This window comes from Salvelinus fontinalis, chromosome 27 (genome assembly GCF_029448725.1).
Source record: "Salvelinus fontinalis isolate EN_2023a chromosome 27, ASM2944872v1, whole genome shotgun sequence".
NCBI lineage: Eukaryota > Metazoa > Chordata > Actinopteri > Salmoniformes > Salmonidae > Salvelinus > Salvelinus fontinalis.
Window position 1 is genome coordinate 19,528,362 of NC_074691.1, and position 20,307 is coordinate 19,548,668.

Consider the following 20,307-nt stretch of genomic DNA (forward strand, 5'->3'; position numbering starts at 1 on the left):
ACTAAATACTTTTTTGCCCCACTGTACATGAAATAACAAAAATAAAGTTTTTGCATAAATATTCACCCCCAATGTTTAGACAAGCCTAAATCATTTCAGGAGTAAAATTATGATATAACAATGTGACACACAGTGACATGGCTCACTGTGTGAAATAATAGGGGTTTACATGATTTTTGACTACCCCTTCCTCTGCCCTCCATACATACAACATTTGTAAGGTCCCTCAGTCAAGTATTGAATTTCAAGCACAGATTCAACTACAAAGACCAAGAAGTGCAATGATTGGTAGATGGGTAATTATAACAAATCAGACAGTTAATATTTCTTTAAGCATGGTCAAGTTAATAATTATGCTGTGGATGATGTATTAAACCACCCAGACACATCATAGATGTAGTCGTCCTTCTGAACTGAGCTGCAGGACAGGAAGGAAACTGCTGAGGGATGTCACCATGAGGCCATTGGTGATTTTAAAACAGCAAGAAAGTTCAATGGCTGTGATAGGAGAGAACTGAGGATGGATCAACAACATCGTAGTGACTCCACAATAAGGACCTAAATGACAGATTGTAAAGAAGAATACAAATATACAGAATATTCCAAAACATGCATCATGTATGCAACAAGGCACTAAAGTAATTTACCCAAGAAGACTCACTGCTGTAAACGCTGCCAAAAGTGTTTCTAGCATGAATTGACTCAGGGGGGGTAATACTTATCTAATCAAGGTAAATTTGTGTTTTTCATTCATCTTTGACATTAGAGTATTACAGAGTAAATAGTGTATTTTGTGTCGATCGTTGAAAAAAAATGACAATTAAATCCATTTGAATCCCACTTTGTTACACAACGTGAAGAAATCCAAGCGTGGTGAATACTTATGATAGGCACCGTGCGACAATCAACGTGCTGAGGCTATTTTGCAATTAAACTACAATAAGTTCCTGTGACTCTGAATATCAGGAGAGGAGCTCTTCCATGTTCCAGTTCTGTCTGTGCCTCAGGATGATCCCCCAGCCTCAGCCCACCACCTGGACCCCTCCAGCCCCACCGCCCAGTGACCCTGCTGAGCCGCAGAGGAAGGAGCCCCCCCTGGTCTGATCTCCTCTATCTGATGGAGGGGCACACAAAAAGGAAAAAGATGTTAAAAAATGATTCAATGACAGCCTCTTCCCTCCTGTCCCCCCTCCACCCCTTTAACGGCCGAGGAATGGTGGATGTAACTGGACCTCATTAGGAAGGCAGGACTTAAGACAACATGGCAGAGAGGAGAGAACATCGACCTCTGACCCCAGCATGTGTCCAGCGTATCCGGCGTACATGTCCGACACTTCCTGTTTCTCATCAAGACGGGGAAGAGCAGACCACCTGCACAACCTCCCGCTGTCACCTCTGTCATTCTGACTGGTGTGTGTGTGTCTGTCTATATTAGGTTATTCCTTACGCCTTAAGCCATACATATACAGTACCAGTTAAATGTTTGGACACACCTACTCATTCAAGGGTTTTTCTTTATTTTTACTATTTTCTACATTGTAGAATAATAGTGAAGACATCAAAACTATGAAATAACACATATTGAATTATGTAGTAACAAAAATGGGTTAAACAAATCAAAATATATTTTATATTTGAGATTCTTCAAATTAGCCACCCTTTGCCTTGATGACAGCTTTGCACACTCTTGGCATTCTATCAAGTAGCTTCATGAGGTAGCCACCTGGAATGCGTTTCAATGAACAGGTGTGCCTTGTTAAAGATAATGCATTTGAGCCAATCAGTTGTGTTGTTACAAGGTAGGGGTGGTATACATAAGATGTTCTTTTACCAAATAGGGCTAAGTCCATATTATGGCAAGAACAGCTCAAATAAGCAAAGAGAAACCGCTGTGTCTTTGTGAGACGCAGAGTAGGTGAATAGATGATCTCCGCGTGTGTGGTTCCCCCCGGGAAGCATGGAGGAGGTGTGATGGTGTGGGGGTGCTTTGCTGGTGACACTGTCTGTGATTTATTTAGAATTCAAGGCACACTTAACCAGCATGGCTACCACAGCATTCTGCAGCGATACGCCATCCCATCTGGTTTGCGCTTAGTGGGACTATAATTTGTTTTTCAACAGGACAATGACCCAACACACCTCCAGACTGTGTAAGGGCTATTTGACCAAGGAGAGTGATGGAGTGCTGCATTAGATGACCTGGCCTCCACAATCACCAGACCTCAACCCAATTGAGATGGTTTGGGATGAGTTGGACCGCAAAGTGAAGGAAAAGCAGCCAACAAGTTCTCAATACATGGAACTCCTTCAAGACTGTTGGAAAATTATTCCAGTTGAAGCTGGTTGAGAGAATGCCAAACGTATGCAAAGCTGTCATCAAGGCAAAGGGTGGCTAATTTGAAGAATCTCAAATATATTTTGATTTGTTTAACAGTTTTTTTGGTTACAACATGATTCCATATGTGTTATTTCATAGTTTTGATGTCTTCGCTATTATTCTATAATGTAGAAAATAGTAAAAATGTAAAAAAAAAAATTGAATGAGTAGGTGTGTCCAAACTTTTGAATGGTACTGTACATATATAATAGCAATGCATTACATTCTTTGTTTTATTTTACAGGAATTATTTAAATAGTGACATGTACAATGGTATGTTAACGTCAATATTTATATTAGCGTTGATAATAAAATTGCCTCTAATGAATGTGAATAACAAGAGCCCATTAAAACCATTACCACAGTCTCCAGGCTTCTGGAGTGCCAGAGCTTTTCTGAAACATGCATTTATCTCAGTAACGCCAGGCATTGTTGAGGGAAGGTGTGAGGTCTTTTTTTGTATGAAACCTCTTAGCGTCACATAATCAGGAGTGATAATGTGTCTCATTCAATGCTAATGTGTGTGTTTTACACAGCAATCAGGTGACAGGTGATGATAGCACGCCGTGAGAGGTGTGTGTGTCTGTGTCTGCGTGTGTGTGTGTGAGACACCATTAGTGACTTCCCAGGTCCTCTTCAGGAATACAATGGGCGGTGAAATTGCTTTAATGGAAAAAGGCTAATGTGAGACACAATTCACACAAGCGCGTGCGCACACACGCACACACACACACACACCTCCTCAGCTACTCACTCAGGCTCGGAAGAGGAAGGTAACTAGGGGATGTATTACTTACACAGAGAAATACTTAGAGCCGCTTCGGTAATATACAGCAGCTTTTGAGAGTGACAGTGGGCATGGAACCTACAGTCCTAAACTACTTAAGTTCACATTCACATTCTGAACTTTGGCTCATTATTACCCAAATAACCTTTGTGACTCATTCTCTCATTCTCTCAAGCTCACATCTTCAATCTTTTGCAACATCATGCTCTAAAAAGTACTAACAGATGTACATATTGGGAAGTGATTATTTCCTCATCAAAAATCCTACTGTATGTCACTGTGGTTTGTTTAAGCCATGTTTCTTTTGAAGGGCATTATAATCACACACACTCTCTCTCCTTCCTTGGTAAGACAAGGCACGTCCTCCCCTTCTAAACGGTCTCATCTGTGCCCTACTCAAGGCTGGCAGCATCTGTTTCCCTCCAGGCCATGCCATAAGGTGTCAGGGCACCAAGGAACCTCCGTGTTCCCTCAAGAACCCCCTCACGACTGCCCTCTAACCCCCGCCTCCTGCCCACAGACGCAACTCACCCCCCACCAACCCACTCTTGCCCTCTCCGCTCAGCCCCCCAACTCCCCCAGGTTGCACCTTTCTCACTCCCTCCTTACCAGCCTCTAACCTCTGCCTCTCTCTTCTAACCTCCTACCCCACCCACCAGACACCCTCACCTCCTCCCTCCTCTCTAACCTCCTTCCCCACCCACCAGACACCCTCATCTCCTCCCTCCTCTCTAACCTCCTTCCCCACCCACCAGACACCCTCACCTCCCCATGCACAGAATGTGAAAGATGTCACCTGCCTTCCTTTATAACCTCCCCCTATTCCCCCCTTCCATCCTCCTTGTATGTGAGAGGTGCCATCAGCTTAACTACCCTATCTCCTTTTCTTCCCCCTCTCCTCTCCTCCTAGATGTGTGAGATGTGGTCTGGGGCCCTGGCGGTGCAGTGACAGAATGCGTCTCGGCGCCAGGAAGAGTTCCCCTCGGAGAATCACAGATTAGCGCTGTGTCGCTCCCAGCCCGCCTTCCTGGGAATGCAGCTCCTTAACAGGCGTCACATTCCCCTCCAGGAAGCCTGCGGCACCCGCGACAGCCCAAGACACGGAGGGGAAAGTGATCTGATGGCACTCTCTCCCTCCCTTTTTCTCTCTCTCGTTCTGGCTGTCTCTGGAAGTCAAGGACCCGTGCCTCTGAGCCGTGACCGGCGACAATGACACAGAGAGGGGGGAGGAAGTGCTAACACGGGCCCCTGCTGCGGCCTCCTCAGCCCTGGCCTGGAGCGAGAGCAGAAAGGAGAGAGGCAGAAAGAGAGAGAGGAGATAAAGGAGGAGAGGAGGACTAATGAGCGGTGCTGCAGAGCCACAGAAGGTGTGTGTATCGGAGCGTGAGCAAGCTGTTGAGACAGCGCCGGGCCATTGAGTTGACCGGGAAGCTAATGCTATGTTACTGGGACGCTAACGGCATGCCTAAACACACCAGAGAGTGCTCCACACTCATCACACACACTGCCACAACAACAAAAGGAGACACCTCAGGTCTAGGGGGAGAGATTACTTGTGACACGTGTTTTGGGAGCCAGTTGAGACTTCCTTAACATCTGACTCAGTCCATATGACTCACGGATGGATATAGTATTATATAAAGTCCTCCGTCTGCATATTCAATGTGACACAGAAGGTGAGGTAGAATAACCAGCGCTCAGGGAGAAAATAACCGCCCTGTCTACCTGGAGTAGTTAGAGGACGTTTCACAGAGTACCCTGGTGTAACTCAGCTTGAAGAGAGCAGAGATATCTCCTAGGGTTAGTCTCTTGTTCTCTTTCATGCACAAACTGAAAAAAAGCGTAGCCCTGCAAGGTGTGTTTTAATTGGCATATGTAGGCATGTAAAGTAGAATACAATAATTTTGAGAAAAAAATGTATTCAATTGTGTCATTGCTTATGCAATAACCAACAGTATGATTTATTTTTCGGGTTACGAAGTGTGGCCTGTATAAGTATCACAGGTTTAATGGTCAAATACTGTATATCTATAAAGTATTCCACACCCAACATTCCTACAATTGCTAACAACGATGACCCGGACGACCTGTAATGTTTACGCTGAACTGCCTTTGACCTTGTGAAATTGTCTCCGGGAGCAACTAGTGATCTACACCGTGAGGCTAAGGAATTGTCACAGGGTCACAACGTGCCCTATATGTCCCTGTGCCCTAATGTAAGATGCTACCCTGAAGTGCAGTTAACAGTTAAGATCAAGGTCATGTTATCTGATCCTAGATCTGTGATTGGGCCAAATACTGCAGTCTTGACCCTGTCCTGTAATTGTTATAGTGAAACAGGGGAATGAGACAGTGGAACACCTGCTACTATACACTTGGTGCCTAACCTCAACCGTTTCTATTATACTGTAGTCCTGTAGAGCCCCCGCATCCTTCCTCATATTACTACTCTGACCATGTAGCATATATCCCAAGAGGTGGAAGTCGGTGTGAGTGTGATGGGGTGGATGGGGGGGTACATGGTGTGATGGGGGTACTTTGTGTGCACTTTTCAGCAGCTGTGGCATCACCAAATGTTCATCAATAGAGCACCTGTACCTACGGAGGGGTGACTCTTGGAGGGGACCGTCAGAAAGGCAGGTGTGTTGTCTGTCTGCTTTTAATGTGCTTTGAGATTCTTTTGAATAATGAATAGCGCTACACAAGTTAAATTCAATTTTTTTATTATTACTAAAAGCTTTGCGTCTCTTCATTATAACATCATGGCTCTGACAGAAGCTGGAGAAGATGCCCGGGGATCGTAAGCGGCAGAACTCTTCAGCTGTGTGTCCCACCCTGGGCTATTTGGAGTCCTCCTGTGCTTTGTGGAGGAAAGTCAAACCACCAAAGACAAAAACAAAACCTGACCACCAGCAGTATGACGCAGAGGGCAAGCCAATTGGCTGCATGCATGTATGGGAGAGAGAGAGAGAGAGAGAGGACACCAGAAGGGAGTTTCATACAAAAAGGAGAGGATGCCAGGGTGTAGGACAGAAGAACAGTGGATGCCAGATAGTGAGCGAGAGATGGATCGAGGGAGAGAAAGACAAAGAGAGAGAGGAAGAGAGGGATGAGTGGAACAGTAAGTTGCTGGGGATCAGAGGTTGATCTCCTCCCTGCAGGTCTTGGTGGCACTCCGCTCTGAGGCTTGAGCTGATAGCATTCTGTTGCATCATGGGAGGACCTTGGCATGTCCTCTTAATCTAGCCCCTGACTAGATGAGTCCTTCCCTGTGGCACGCACAAACACACGCACACACACAGGCATCAGGGTCCTTTGTGTGTGAGGAGCCATTGTTCCCAGGGCAAGGCGGCTTTGAGAGGATTCTAGAATGTTCCAAGGGCAGGACAGTTCAACAAACTATGCTGTACAACATGAAAACAATATAGGATAGCAATAAGGTCCATAAGGTGAGACATGTAGTAAGCACTGTAAGGAACACCATTTCTCTCCTTTGAAGACATCAAACCTGGAAAGGCTTGATACACTTAGTGGATTGTGTCCCAACTGGAAAAGGGACTATATTCTGAGACTTTTGTAAGCAGTGGATAATTCCTTTACAGTCTCACACACACACACACAGTGGTCAGTGCGGTGGAGGGAACCTCTCACCCTGTGTGTAACTAATGAGTCAGGTCTTGATATTAACCAGCAAAACCCATAATCAGTTCTTACTAAGGCACAGCCTGGAACTAGTCACTGAACCTGATACACTGGCCATTCTAAAAATTCCTTGTGTGTGTGTGTGTGTGTGTGTGTGTGTGTGTGTGTGTGTGTGTGTTGGCTTCTATCAGGGTCAGGGTGATACTCAGCAGGACTGACAGCAGCTCTTTAGGAGTGTCATCACTCCTACTGATCAGAGAGAGGGACTGTATCCCCAGAAACACACACCCGGCAGATCCACCATGAACTGAGTACAAATGGCAGATGATAAACCACTGACTAAAACCACTTGTCCACTACAAAACACACACCCAGTTATATCCACACATACAGGACTAAGAAGCAGATCCCCACCACTGATAGATGATCCAGATGTGTGTTTATTAAGTTGTATTCCAGAGAAGACAGACTAATACATAAAACATGTGTAAGTGAGAATAGCTAGATACAGTAAGAAACATACAAAACCAACTATTGTAGGCATACATACATCTCTCACTGGTAGTGTTTGGCATCTCAGAGAATAGGTCATTGTAGGACATGGATAGTGACTAAGTGTACGGCTAACTGCTAGGTCCATGCCATGCCGTTAGTCAATCAATTAACCAGAGAGCCAGAACAAAATAGAGGAATCAATCAGGTTTGAATAGGGATTTTCAAATCATCAAGGTGTCCAAGTACTGGTCTATAGTCAGTTTTTCCTCTGAGTAGTTTATGGTTATATTGGGTTAGTGTAAGCTGATCCTAGATCTGTGGTTAGTTACAGGCAGTATGTGATGCGCAGGAGGCAGTATGTGATGCGCAGGAGTTACATTGGGGGTGACAGTGTTCTGCCATTTTAACAAGGAAGGCAGCATACAGTGGGACTTGTAATAGGCGGAGTCTGTCAGGTCATCCAATGGGAGCTCTACATTCATTGTAAAAAAATTGTGTAGAGGCAGTGAGTGATTGAAAATAGTAGGTATTGGTCAGAGTAGAAGTGGACACCAATGAGGATTGGGTGTGAGACAGATGAATATAAATGACATTACAAGTTACCTTGACAACACACAGATGGGGAGTTTTAGGCTACATGACAATGGACATGACGAGATCAATGCATGAACATCAATTATTGAATCTACAATAGTTGTCTTTTCATTAAATATGATATATAATATATTATCAAATGCACAGAAGAACACTGATGTACAGTACAGTGGGTTTCTCTGGCTAAAAAAAAAACGCACCTTCGACTATACCATTCAGACAACCCTACAAAAACATTACTCAACCATAATCCAACCAATATTCACCCTTCATTCAACCATGGCAACTGTTATACAATGCATCTCCTGTGTACAATGCCAGTGTTTCCCCTATATTCATCTAGCAGTGGCCAATCGTTGTCAAAACTCCCAAAAATGTAGTTTTATTTTATTTTTTTATGCAAAAATTCAAATAACTTTCAGGATAAAATGTTTTCAGTGTAAACGGAAATGACTAAAACCAGATATAAAAGTAGGTAGAAAAGCTAAGAGCTATATATTTTAAAATAAGATCATCTTTGAGAACTAACAATCACCAAAACAAAAACTAGACAGTCCGGGAGAATCTAAAAGTCAAAAAATGGCATGGGGCCCCATAGATGTTATGTTTGAGTCACTCAAATGGCTTATGCCGTGTTCTTATGCTATGACAAAATGTGTAGAATTGCAGGAAACTAGCTTTAAAAATAAAAAATGTTCTCACCGCCCCACAGCAAAATGTGTTGAATTATGTGTAGAATTGTAGTAAAAGTGTAGAATTGCAGGGAATTAGCTTTAAAACAGTAACATTTTCAGTTCGCCCCATGGCAAAGTGTAGAATTGCAGGATATTACGGTTTAAAACAGCAACATTCTGGCTCTGCGGCCAAGAGGAGGGCATCTACAATTTTAGGTCGGACAAAACAGTATGCAACCTATCAATACAGGGGAACGTACATGTACTGTGAAATGTCAGAAGACCGTTGGTTGTCTTGTTGAAATAATAAAACGTTTCATTGACTTTGTGAACCACCCTTCCATAAAAGCACTAGTTAGTTTATTGCACCACATGCATCATGTCTCAACAGTCTAAGCTGCTCAACATGAGGAAAAAGAGAACGTCAGTGAGAGTAACATGTACAAGGTAGGTGTGTAGACGATTTGACCAACTCCCCAACAAGAGTTCACTTGTTGACACTGGCCATGTCTGGGTGTACGTGTGTGCGTGTGTGTGTGTGCCCACCCTGTCAGCAGCTCGATCCGCCCACAGCATTCATTTCTGACCTCCACCGTCCCACAATGCACTGGGCTTATTTGGGCCAGTCCACTCGGCCAAAGAAGGGATGTGATTTGATGTCCTCTGCTCCTGCCACCCCCGCCCCCAGCCTCTCTATGGGGTTGAACTGGAGAAGCTACACCCACAAAATATAAAAACAAACGCTATTAACACTCAAGCGGTGGAGAACAAACTATTTCGCTGATATCTCACATAGCAAACTAAGCAAAGTGAAAATCAGTGAAGAGAGCTTTCCTGATCTAAAACAGGTCATATAACGTGCACACATAATATACATCTGGGTGATTCCACGCCAGCATGAACAGAAAACATTTTTGGTATCTTAGATTGTTCTGGAAAAACTCACATAGAAACTTGTGTTTGACATGCTTTTTACATTTGTGTGTATATATATATATATATATATAAACCTGCAAAATCGGCAGTGTATCAAATGCTTGTTCTCCAGTGGGGAGAACAAGCATCATTTGATACACTGCCGATTTTGCAGGTTTTCCTACTTACAAAGCATGTAGAGGTCTGTCATTTTTATCATAGGTACACTTCAAATGTGAGAGACGGAATCTAAAACAAAAATCCAGAAAATCACATTGTATGATTTTTAAGTAATTCATTTGCATTTTATTGCATGACATAAGTATTTGATACATCAGAAAAGCAGAACTTAATATTTGGTACAGAAACCTTTGTTTGCAATTACAGAGATCATACATTTCCTGTAGTTCTTGACCAGGTTTGCACACACTGCAGCAGGGATTTTGGCCCACTCCTCCATACGGTCCTTCAGGTTTTGGGGCTGTCGCTGGGCAATACGGACTTTCAGCTCCCTCCAAAGATGTTCTATTGGGTTCAGGTCTAGAGACTGGCTAGGCCACTCCAGGACCTTGAGATGCTTCTTACGGAGCCACTCCTTAGTTGCCCTGGCTGTGTGTTTCGGGTCGTTGTCATGCTGGAAGACCCAGCCACGACCCATCTTCAATGCTCTTACTGAGGGAAGGAGGTTGTTGGCCAAGATCTCGCGATACATGGCCCCATCCATCCTCCCCTCAATACGGTGCAGTCGTCCTGTCCCCTTTGCAGAAAAGCATCCCCAAAGAATGATGTTTCCACCTCCATGCTTCATGATTTGGATGGTGTTCTTGGGGTTGTACTCATCCTTCTTCTTCCTCCAAACACGGCGAGTGAAGTTTAGACCAAAAAGCTCTATTTTTGTCTCATCAGACCACATGACCTTCTCCAATTCCTCCTCTGGATCATCCAGATGGTCATTGGCAAACTTCAGACGGGCCTGGACATGCGCTGGCTTGAGCAGGGGGACCTTGCGTGCGCTGCAGGATTTTATTCCATGACGGCGTAGTGTGTTACTAATGGTTTTCTTTGAGACTGTGGTCCCAGCTCTCTTCAGGTCATTGACCAGGTCCTGCCGTGTAGTTCTGGGCTGATCCCTCACCTTCCTCATGATCATTGATGCCCCACGAGGTGAGATCTTGCATGGAGCCCCAGACCGAGGGTGATTGACCGTCATCTTGAACTTCTTCCATTTTCTAATAATTGCGCCAACAGTTGTTGCCTTCTCACCAAGCTGCTTGCCTATTGTCCTGTAGCCCATCCCAGCCTTGTGCAGGTCTACAATTGTATCCCTGATGTCCTTATACAGCTCTCTGGTCTTGGGCATTGTGGAGAGGTTGGAGTCTGTTTGATTGAGTGTGTGGACAGGTGTCTTTTATACAGGTAACGAGTTCAAACAGGTGCAGTTAATACAGGTAATGAGTGGAGAACAGGAGGGCTTCTTAAAGAAAAACTAACAGGTCTGTGAGAGCCGGAATTCTTACTGGTTGGTAGGTGATCAAATAATTATGTCATGCAATAAAATGCAAATGAATTACTTAAAAATCATACAATGTGATTTTCTGGATTTTTGTTTTAGATTCCGTCTCTCACAGTTGAAGTGTACCTATGATAAAAATGACAGACCTCTACATGCGTTGTAAGTAGGAAAGCCTGCAAAATCGGCAGTGTATCAAATACTTGTTCTCCCCACTGTATATATATTTTTTTTATAATGATGAAAGTGGCCATGTTAGGCCCTTTTCAGACCTATACATACCTCCTGTAAGACCCTATGATCCGTACATGATACAGACAACATCTTGCTGTCATTATACTCCAAGATGTATCATGTACGGTTCACGGATGATAAGGTCTTACAGAGGGCATATATAGGTCTGAAAAGGGCCTAAAATGGCCACTGTCATAATGATATTCAAAAAAATAAAACGCATGAAAAGCATTTCATAAAAGCATTTTGTAAAAAGCATTTCAGACATCCTTCCTCCCAATGAAGTTTCTATGTGAGAATTGCCAGAACAATACGAGATACTAAAATTATTTTCCGCTCACACTGGTGTGAAATCGCACATCTGCCATGTATTCATTAGCTCACTCATTATAGCATCTATGCATTCATTAGATAATGTATTTGTGACATAAGACAGTTTTAAAATGTGTGTAATGGCTGTTCTCCATGCCTATCATCACACCATAGGACATTCCATAGTAATCCATTATTAAACCCGGGCATGAGCCAATCAAAATGTCAGTCTGACTGTCATTAGATGGTGTCTTCTCACTTACGGGGTACCAATTGTGACTTTTTATTATAAACGCATCACACACGCTGTATTAGATAGATAGACAGGAGCAGTATGAATGCTACCCAGTTTATATTAAACATTGGAATGAGGAATTAGCAAGGGAACTTTAGCCTTGTGCGAGCTACGTTAAATATAGGATGTATTTATACACAGTGCCTGTGTTTACTTTAGTACATGAAGTACTCATCAGTACAGAGGAGAATAGAAGAGATGAGTAGTCAACAGAAGGAGGAGCAGCCACAATGTGTATTATAGAACAGAAGAGTACTGACCTCCACCAGTAGCGACATGGCCTCCTCAGATACAAACTCAGGGACGTTGAGGGCTGTGTGGCGACTGATACCAGCTGGGTGGCACTGCAGCAGAGACTGGGGAGGAAGAGAAACGCACATTATGCACATCAAAAACATGCTCACACAATTACACGTATTTATTTGACACCCGGTTGGATCATATTATTCTAGCTCGGTGTCATTCAGACGGTGAAATGTTATCCAGCCTGGATCAACCTCCATGGTCTCAGATACACATCAGACAAACCCCAGTTTATTTATCTGCTTCCGTCACTACAAAAGCTGTTCAAGTTTCGGCTACTCTCTGTGTGAAGCTGCCACAGAGGCAGACAGAGACAGACCCCCAGCCTGCGGAGGCCACTACAGGAGAAAAGCTGACTGGATAAACAGAAGACAAGAGAGAGGGAGAAAACACCTGAAATAATACTGATCATAGCAGAGATAATATCAGTGTGATTTCACTGGGCTGTTGCTCTTCCTTGTGACCTAATGGAAAAGGTTGTTTTTCACATGGGGAGAGGTTAGTGGAAGAGATGGAAGGGGGAACTCAGACAGACAGTTATTCTGTTGAAGTCACTATAAACATACGTTACAAAGGGAAGAGCTCTATGCAAACAGAGTCAGGCAGGTGGTAATGTAATTGGGTGTGTGTGCACCTACACCACAGGTAGTCATAATTACTGTGTTACAACAAGCCCTTGAGATTTTACTTAAAAACCCAACGCAGCCCAAATGTGGAAAAACATAAGCCAAGTAAATACACTGAACAAAAATATAACCACAACAAGTCTTGGTCCCATGTTTTATGAGCTGAAATAAAAGACCAGAAATTTTCCATTAGCACAAAAAGCTTATTGCACAAATTTGTTAACATCACTGTTAGTGAGCATAATCCATCCACCTGACAGGTGTGGCATATCAATAAACTGTTTAAACAGCATGATCAATACACAGGTGCACCTTGTGCTGGGGGAAATAAAAGGCAACTCTAAAATGTGCAATTTTGTCACACAACACAATGCCACAGATGTCTGAAGTTGAGGCAGCGTGCAATTGGTATGATGACTGCAGGAATGTCCACCAGAGCTGTTGACAGATAATTTAATAAGATAATTTGGCAGTACGTCCAACCGGCCTCACAACCGCAGACCCATCCATGTATGGCGTCATGTGGGCGAGCGGTTTGCTGATGTGAACATAGTGCCCCATGAGGGCGGTGGGGTTATGATATGGGCAGGCATAAGCTATGGACAATTAACACAATTGCATTTTATTGATGGCAGTTTGAATACACAGAGATACCGGGACGAGATCCTGAGGCCCATTGTCGTGCCATTCATCCACCGCCATCACCTCATGTTTCAGCATGATAATGCACAGCCCCATGTCACAAGGATCTGTAAACAATTCCTAGAAACTGAAAAATTTCCCAGTTCTTCCATTGCCTGCATATTCAGACATGCCACCCATTGAGCATGTTTGGGATGCTCTGGATCGACATGTACTACAGCGTGTTCCAGTTCCCGCCTATATCCAGCAACTTCGCACAGCCATTGAAGAGGAGTGAGACAACGTTCCACAGGCCACAATAAAAAAAAACTATGTGAAGGAGATGCGTGGCGCAACATTAGGCAAATGGCTGACCGGTTTTCTGATCTAAGCCCCTACCTTAATATATTGTTTTAAGGTATCTGTTACCAACAGATGCATATCTGTACTCCCAGTCATGGGAAATAGATTAGGGCCTAATGAATTTATTTCAATAGACTGATTTCCTTATATGAACTGTAACTCCGTTAAATGTTTGAAATTGTTGAATGTTGTTTATATTTTTTTTCAGCATAAAATATTTGTATGTGTGCTTCCCCTTATACAGTCATTTGTGTGTGTGTGTGTGTGTGTGTGTGTGTGTGTGTGTGTGTGTGTGTGTGTGTGTGTGTGTGTGTGTGTGTGTGTGTGTGTGTGTGTGTGTGTGTGTGTGTGTGTGTGTGTGTGTGTGTGTGTGTGTGTGTGCGTATGTGAGATTAGCATGGAAAAACCCTGTTAGTTCATCAGTTAGATCGGTTGCTCTTTCCAACACATGCTGCAGGAGATATGGCTCAGATCCCAGCAACAGTCAAGATCGCCCTGGGCAAAATCTTATCCTGCAAGGATCAAGAGCTCCTCTGTGTGTGTGTGTGTGTGTGTGTGTGTGTGTGTGTGTGTGTGTGTGTGTGTGTGTGTGTGTGTGTGTAAGGATCAAGAGCGCCTGTGTGTGTGTGTGTGTGTGTGTGTGTGTGTGTGTGTGTGTGTGTGTGTGTGTGTGTGTGTGTGTGTGTGTGTGTGTGTGTGTGTGTGTGTGTAATATACCTCAACTAAAATCCTCAAAAGAGAAATCTGTGGGTTTGTTGAAGTTCTGCCAGTAAGTGTATTCACAATGTTAAAACAAACTTACAACCTGGCTGTTCGTTTCATCTGTTTCAGCTAGTGATGGGAACTAAAGATCGTTCAGATGAAACTACGCCACTGGCAGTCAGTTAGGATTTATTCAAATTTAAGGACAATTAAAAGTTTGAGGAGTGTTCTGGACCTGTCACGAGTGTGTGTCTGTGTTCTAGAAGACAGTGATATCACCCTCCTCACCAGTCCTCGTCTACCCCTGACCCAGGAACAGCCACAGCAGTACATCACCAAGAGATCTGCCCTGTTCTCCCACCTCTATACTGATCTAAGGTCAGTCAGCTCAGCCCAAGGAGTCCTGAGAGCTGGCTCTCTCTTCCATCCCAGCCCTGATCCAGGGACAGAGAGCCAGGAGAGGGCCCAGGGAGAGGTGACCCCCTGCCCCAGCAGATGGAGCCCAGGCTGGGGGAGAAAGTCACACCGCTGCCCCTGGCACCAGCCGAGAACCAGGGGGAGAGACGGGAGCCAAGACGCAACTACACACAGACACCTCCAAACACACACACACAAACAACAGACACACACAGGCATATATGTATGTATGTATGTATGTATGTATACATACATACACACACACACACACACACATCCACCCTGGCACAGCTAGCCAGCCAGGGAGAGAAGGGAAGATCCAAGACGCACCTACACACAGACACCACAAAACACCTTCCACACACACACCTGACAGAGATAGAGTCACATGTCTACCCTGGCACAGCGAGAGCGATAGCCAGCGAGAGCCAACATATACCACCACAGATGTCTTCACTGCCCCCGCACACACACAGGCATCCATCTAACACACACACACACACACACACACACACACACACACACACACACACACACACACACAGATGCCATTTGTCCTCTTACCTTGCCTATGAGCAGCTCAAACAAGATGGCTCCCAAACTCCACCAATCACACGCTGCCGTCTCCTCGCTTATACCGCCCACCTCTACAACAAAGGAGAGAGAAGTGATAATAGGACATGTAGCTGACAAAACATCCGTTCTGACTTGTGATTAGCGCGATTCCTTTAAATTCACTATCCCAAAATTAAAATAGCACATAATAACACTATGAAATGACAACGACTTAATATTTTATTTAATTAACATATTACACACACAAACCAGTGAGGAGCCAAATGTGTGTGTGTGTGTGTGTCTCGTAAAGGGGTGATTTGCATAATAAAAAAGCAGTCAAATTGAGGAAACCGTCTGTGCTGCAACTTCACACCATCTGCATGACCTGACCTCACACACAAAAACATTTGAAAAGCGCACACACCCCTCAGAAACCCACAGTAACACACACACACACACAAACACAAACACGGTACCGACCAGACACTCCTTCAGAAATGCACACACTTCTCCAGTCCAGAGACACAATACATGATAATACACTTCCACTTAAAGCCTTCGTCAACATTTCCCTCCTGCCCTCCATTTCATCCTCATGTTAGTTCCAGCTGCCTTGTATTAAACATCACTAGTCTGTCGTCCTGTCTGTTAGTTCCAGCTGCCTTGTATTAAACATCACTGGTCTGTCATCCTGTCTGTTAGTTCCAGCTGCCTTGTATTAAACATCCCTGGTCTTTCGTACTGTCTGTTAGTTCCAGCTGCCTTGTATTAAACATCACTGGTCTTTCGTACTGTCTGTTAGTTCCAGCTGCCTTGTATTAAACATCACTGGTCTGTCATCCTGTCTGTTAGTTCCAGCTGCCTTGTATTAAACATCACTGGTCTGTCGTCCTGTCTGTTAGTTCCAGCTGCCTTGTATTAAACATCACTAGTCTGTCATCCTGTCTGTTAGTTCCAGCTGCCTTGTATTAAACATCACTAGTCTGTCATCCTGTCTGTTAGTTCCAGCTGCCTTGTATTAAACATCACTGATCTGTCGTCCTGTCTTCTATTGTTTTCAATTTAATGCTATTTTCCAGGCAGGTCTTCTGGAACTGCAAAAGCAAAAGCAAATCCACACACATTAAATTCCCACCTCTATACCGTATCTCTTGTTCCGTTAGTCTTTCTGTTCTACCACTGAAGACAAACCTCCATGTTCCCCCTACACTGTAAGACCCTGTCAAGGTGAACGTGGTGTCGGCCGTGCGTCCTTCCTCTAACCCCACCTCCCTCTCTCCCCCCCTCTCCCTCTTGTTCCATCTCTTCCTCCCTGGGCTCTCCAGGCCCCTGGCTCTCTCTCCCACAGAGGAGGTTAGGGGAGCAGGGACACACAGCCGGAGTGACAGGCAGGTCGGCTGGGGGGGCCACTGGTGCATGTGCCATTTGTGTGTGGTGTATGTGTGTGTCAGTGCTCTTGTCTGTGTGTATGTGGGTGTGTGTTTGTCCGTGCGTGTGTGTGTGTGTGTGTTTGTGCGTGCGTGCGTTCCACTGGGCACCAGATGGCCCCTTGTGTCTCTCTCCGCTCCTCTCTCCAGAGGGGGGCCTGGTAACCCTGGGGCCGGGGCCCAGGAGTCAGAGCGCGTGTGCCCAGCGACCAGGCTCCTCAGCTGGGGAGGAGGAGAGACAAAGCTCCCTCTCCTCCAGGATGCTCCAGGGGGTTCTCTTTCAGCCAAGGTTAGAGAGCCCCAGTTGGGGCTATGATACTCCTCGCTCTGGCCGCCCTTAAAGGAACATCCAGCCAGCGCTCGCTCACACGCTCTCGCACACAACTGAGCAACCAGTCTTCAGGGCTCCCCATGACCACCGTTTTGACAGCCAAGGAGAAGAGATCGTCATTGAACAGACTAGTGATACCTGCGTGGGTATGAGCTTGGGGGGAGGATACTGGACACACACGTCTCACAGCAAGGTCAATTGTCATCACAATGGATTAATGTCTGAGGAGCTGCAGGGAGAAGACAGCGGAGCTGGCTACACTTACCGCTCTGTCAGAGCAAGGCAGGAAGAGAGAGAGAGGGAAAGAGTGGGTCACTAACAAAACCCACTCGTACAGGATGCCTCCGTTTTATATGACTATAATACACACGTGAGTTCATTAAAAATGGCTCCTTTCCACCTTGTCTTTCTTATTTCATCTAAAGGGATGGGAGCCTCTGCTGATCTTTACAAAAAGAGTGAAGTCAAGGGAAGGCCAAGCCAGCTAAGAGACAGTGAGTGGAGCCACACAGTGTTCTCAGCCCAGGTGTGATGTCTAACGGCAGAATCGGAACACAACTTCCCTTCTCTCTACAGCAAAGGAGTTCCCTCTTCCTCGGTCAGTTGTTTAAGAAAAGCACTCTCTCCTCTCATCTCTTAGGGCCAGGAGGAACATTTTCTCTTCTCCTCTCTCTTCTCCACTTCCCCAAAACCAACCGACTGCCATTGTTCGAAGGGGAAGTGATGTAGGAGGAAGTGAAGAGAGGAGGGCCGGAGAGTCTGGAGCTTCTCACGCTTCAGGTAGAAGCAGTTAACGTTAACCACAGATGTACTTACTGTGGTGTTGAATACAATAGGGAGAAGGGGAATCTAAGGCCTATCTTTAAGTGAATCATACAATAAGTGACAATGCACATATTATTATCAAAACCATTGTCACTAAATAACATGCTGTTAGTTTGATGGGGAGGAGGGATATAAAAGAAAAATAATATTTTGAGGGGGGGATTTTTTAAATAAACAGAAAAGCACTCTGGTGTTTACAGAATCAGTTCTAATCTCAGTTAAAGAGATAATAAACAACTAATAGATCAAAATAAAATAAATACTTTCCCAGTCCCCTCCTATGTTTTTGGGTGTGAGTGTGTTGAAAACATGTTGTCTCTCTCTCTCCCTCTTGACACAAACACACACAGCGCCCTGTCACAGCAGGCACCCTGCAAGCTCTCTGGCAAACAATCATAAATCTGTCATCAGGAATGAACCATAGCTGGGACTGACCCTGTCTGGGTAAACAGCAATACATAAGGGGGTGGAGTAAGTACATCTGTGGGAGGGGGGGGGGGGATTACAGAATGACATTGAGGTAGATAGAATGAAAGACAGAATGGAAAAAGAGCGTGAGATTGAAAGAGAGTGAAAAGTACGAGAGAAAATGAGTGAGAGTGAAGGCTATAAAGCAGAGATAGGTAAGTCAGACAGACACTCACAGACAGAGCATGAATCCCCCTGCTGGATGCTCATGGCTAATACAACTACCACATGCTGCCCAATGAACAGTGCTCAACCAGATGCGGAAGTAACCACAGACACATAAATGAGATACACTTTGAGATCTGAGATACACCTATAATGGACCTACAAGTCCATCTACGCAGAAACTAATCGGTAGTCACCACACCCTTTTAAAATAACCCAATATCTTTCACAAATGAAAGTAGTACAGCGAACAGCAACCCTACACACTCCCTCTGCCTGCTTATTACTCCCTCATCTGTTCTTAGTGCCTCTCCTGCTGACCTCTGGGGCTTGATCATTTGACATACACTGAGCATACAAAACATTAAGAAAACCTTCTCTTTCCATGGCATAGAATGACCAGGTGAAAGCTATGATCCCTTATTGATGTCAGCTGTTAAATCAACTTCACCCAGTGTAGATGAAGGAGAGAAGATAGACTGAAGAAGGATTTTGAAGCTTTGAGACAATTGACACATGGATTGTGTATGTGTGCCATTCAGAGCGGGAATGGGCAAGACAAAAACGGGGTATGGTAGTAGGTGCCAGGCGCACCGGTTAGTGTCAAGAACTGCAACGCTGCTGGGTTTTTCACGCTCAACAGTTTCCTGTGTGTATCAAGAATGGTCCACCACCCAAAAGACATCCAGCCAACTTGACACAACTGTGGGATGCATTGAAGTCAACATGGGCCAGCGTCCCTGTGAAAGGCTTGCCACCTAGTAGGGTCCATGCCCTGACGAATTGAGGCTGTTCTGAGGGCAAGGGGGGGGGTGCAACTCAATATTTGAAAGGTGTTCATTAATGTTAATGTTTGGTATACTCTGTGTATGTCCCTCGGTGTCGAGTTCCTATCTCCATTATAATGCCTTAACACACAGACGGTGTTCTGCTGCTCTGGACTGCCTGCCCGTCTGCCTGCCTGTCTGCCTGCCTGGGGCTTCTGGAATATAACATGAGTGGAAAGAGATGGAGCTTTGCTTTCATACATATTGCACTCTGCCATACATTTGGTTTGGACAAGAAGGATTGGGAGGAGGGGGTGGGAGAGAGAACTTAAAAGTATATAAAAGTATATACATCTGTCATTTTTGCTTTAATCCAAAGCGACGCACTCAGTATGTTAACTATATTTGTTGCACGTCGTCTGGTGTTCCAGTACAGCGCCATGCGCCATCAGTGTTGCACGTACGCACGCACACACACACATACAAGGTGCGGTAGAGTCTTGTGTGTAACAGCAGTGTGTTTAGTCAGCCTTTAAACAGCATGCCAGGGCTTCCACAGGCATGCTCAGGCCACAGGAGAGGTCAGTCACACCACACCAACACAGGCTGGCGCCATACTACCCTCTACAGGACACTCCAGGAACTACATTCAGTTCCTAAATCTATACATTTTTTTCAGTCCATTTTAAGCCTTTTAAAATATGTCAAAACTATAGATGACAGTAATCGCGTGTCATTAATACTCACAGAAAAGGTTGGTCTTCTGTGCATCTGTGACTAGGTTTAATTCTCTGGGAAATGTGTTGGTTTAAAACTTGTTCATGTTATGAGGCGGCAGGTAGCCTAGTGGTTAGAGCGTTGGGCCAGTAACCGAAAGGCTGCTGGATCGAATCCCTGAG

General features: G+C 44.7%; 1 protein-coding gene across 1 annotated transcript in view; it reads right to left on the reverse strand.

Annotated features, from left to right (window-relative positions):
* Window positions 1-7,228: 7,228 nt before the first annotated feature.
* rps6kc1 (ribosomal protein S6 kinase polypeptide 1) overlaps window positions 7,229-20,307 on the reverse strand; it is a 47,637-nt gene continuing 34,558 nt past the window's right edge. Inside the window, exons 14-16 of the mRNA XM_055885166.1 lie at window positions 15,432-15,514; window positions 12,096-12,191; window positions 7,229-9,284 (exon numbers count right to left, since the gene is read on the reverse strand). Coding sequence (XP_055741141.1) covers window positions 9,183-9,284; window positions 12,096-12,191; window positions 15,432-15,514 — 281 coding nt within the window. The 3' untranslated portion in view covers window positions 7,229-9,182. The remainder of the gene's footprint in view (window positions 9,285-12,095; window positions 12,192-15,431; window positions 15,515-20,307) is intronic.